Source organism: Zingiber officinale, chromosome 9A (genome assembly GCF_018446385.1).
Source record: "Zingiber officinale cultivar Zhangliang chromosome 9A, Zo_v1.1, whole genome shotgun sequence".
NCBI classification, from domain to species: domain Eukaryota; kingdom Viridiplantae; phylum Streptophyta; class Magnoliopsida; order Zingiberales; family Zingiberaceae; genus Zingiber; species Zingiber officinale.
This window is the reverse complement of record NC_056002.1, coordinates 4976832-4978584: the sequence shown is the minus strand read 5'-3', so window position 1 is coordinate 4978584 and position 1753 is coordinate 4976832. Positions and strand designations below refer to the sequence as shown.

The 1753-nt window shown below is 48.1% G+C and overlaps 1 protein-coding gene across 1 annotated transcript; it reads right to left on the bottom strand.

Moving 5' to 3' along the window:
- Nucleotides 1–739: 739 nt before the first annotated feature.
- Nucleotides 740–1545, bottom strand: LOC122020740. Its single transcript, XM_042578759.1, has one exon. The coding sequence runs from the start codon at nt 1501–1503 to the stop codon at nt 964–966; it is 540 nt and encodes a 179-aa protein (XP_042434693.1). The 5' UTR covers nt 1504–1545; the 3' UTR covers nt 740–963.
- Nucleotides 1546–1753: the final 208 nt, after the last annotated feature.

The window sequence follows — 1753 nt, the reverse complement described above, 5'->3', positions numbered from 1 at the left end:
ATTTAAGTTAGAACCTTTCGAGAGCATTGATGGAGGCGAAGTTAATGCTCCTGGATACTTTATGTTTCCTTTGGTGTGAACCTAAAGATTTGTTTTCTTCTTAATCCCTAAAAAACCTTCACAAGAGTACCGAAGAACCAGAAGTCAGAGCTGACGAGAAGGACGACTGTCACAGGCGGAGGTTTGGAGGTGGAGCAAGACCACAAGGACCACTGTCGCTGGAAGGACAGCCAATTGCCCGTACCTGCCACGCGCCGGTATCCCCGCACAGAATGGATGGGCCATCGCTTGTACCCGCCGATTTCGCCGTGCAGCAATTGGTACAAAGAATCAAAGACTGAATCAACGTTTCTGTTCCCACAGTTGGCAGCAAGTTGCTGCAGGGACGAAACAAAGACATCAATGCACTTTTAAGCAGAGCTGCTTCTGATTCTGAAAGCAACGCACAGTCCGTAAGAACTACGGCGGTTCTTCTGATAAGAACACTGTTGAAGCATATTAATTAACAAAACTCTCTTTCGTTTGCCATATCTCAGACCAAGAATGACTTTTCGTCTGTGTTCTCAATGTTTTTGTGTTTACAATGGAGCCACCATTCAATGTTTTCTTGATATCCCTTCGCAATCTCCAAATTCCAGGTAGAATCTACAAACAAAGATGATAGAAGCGACCAAAATATTTCTTCTGCAAATTGCAACTGTATCAGACATAGAAATCAGAATGCCATAGTAGAAACAAAGTCGAACTAAACTTTTTCAGTGATTCTTCAAATCCCTAAGCCATTTAATTACATGAACAACAACAACAACAACAGAGTAGAAGATAACAATGCGATTAAAGCCTAATTAATGCTTCCTTCCTATGTTTGTTTAAACTCCATTGTTGTTCTAGCTTGTGGTTTTTCCCTATTGGTCGTTTGATCTGCCCTACCTTTCTCAAAAATTGTAGCGCCTTTCGTCAGCATCACTTCGACGCCGTCTGAGGGATCTCGTGGATGTGTTGCAGCTGCCAGATATCATGGTCGGGCTCTTCCCAGAGCAGACCGGCGGACCCCTCTCCTGCCCTCGCGTCGGAGCAAAGGAAGTCCTCGTCCACGAACGGAAACCACCCGGAGAGCTTCTCCTCCTCTACCCCACACAGCGACCACCACAGATCGCCGAGATCCGCCTCGCCATCCACCCACCCCGCCAGCATTTCCGCGGGCACCTGCAGCGATGGGACAGAGGGCGAACGGCGCGGCGCGGGCTCCGCAGATTCCGACGAGGTTTTGCTCCCGCCTCCCGCTCTCGCGGAGTTCAGCTTGGAGGAAGCCGACTTGGCCCGCCCCGCGGCGGCGGACGCCGTCTTCTGTCGCCGCGGAGCTTTGCCGGAGGGCTTCGAGATCGGCTTTGCATTGGCGTCTCCTCTGCATCGCTTCATCGCTGGCCTCTTGTTCGCCTGCATTCTCGGCCAAGATCGGCGATCTGTGAAGGCGAAGCGGCGGAGAGCGATCGAGAAGGGCATCGCGGGATGATTATATATGCCTTTTGCCTCGAGGGGACTGGCGAGCGGTTTCAGGTGCTTCGCGGGAATTCCCTAACAATAACTTGCACCAGTGTTTCTCTTTATTCGTAAGCCATTTTCGTTGGCCGGTGCAAATTATCCCTGAATTTTACTTTATATTTAATAATTTTGATAAAAACACTAAATAAAATTGTTTTATTTTATCAAAATGACATGAAACTTTAACAGTAGACACGTTGATTTAATAAAT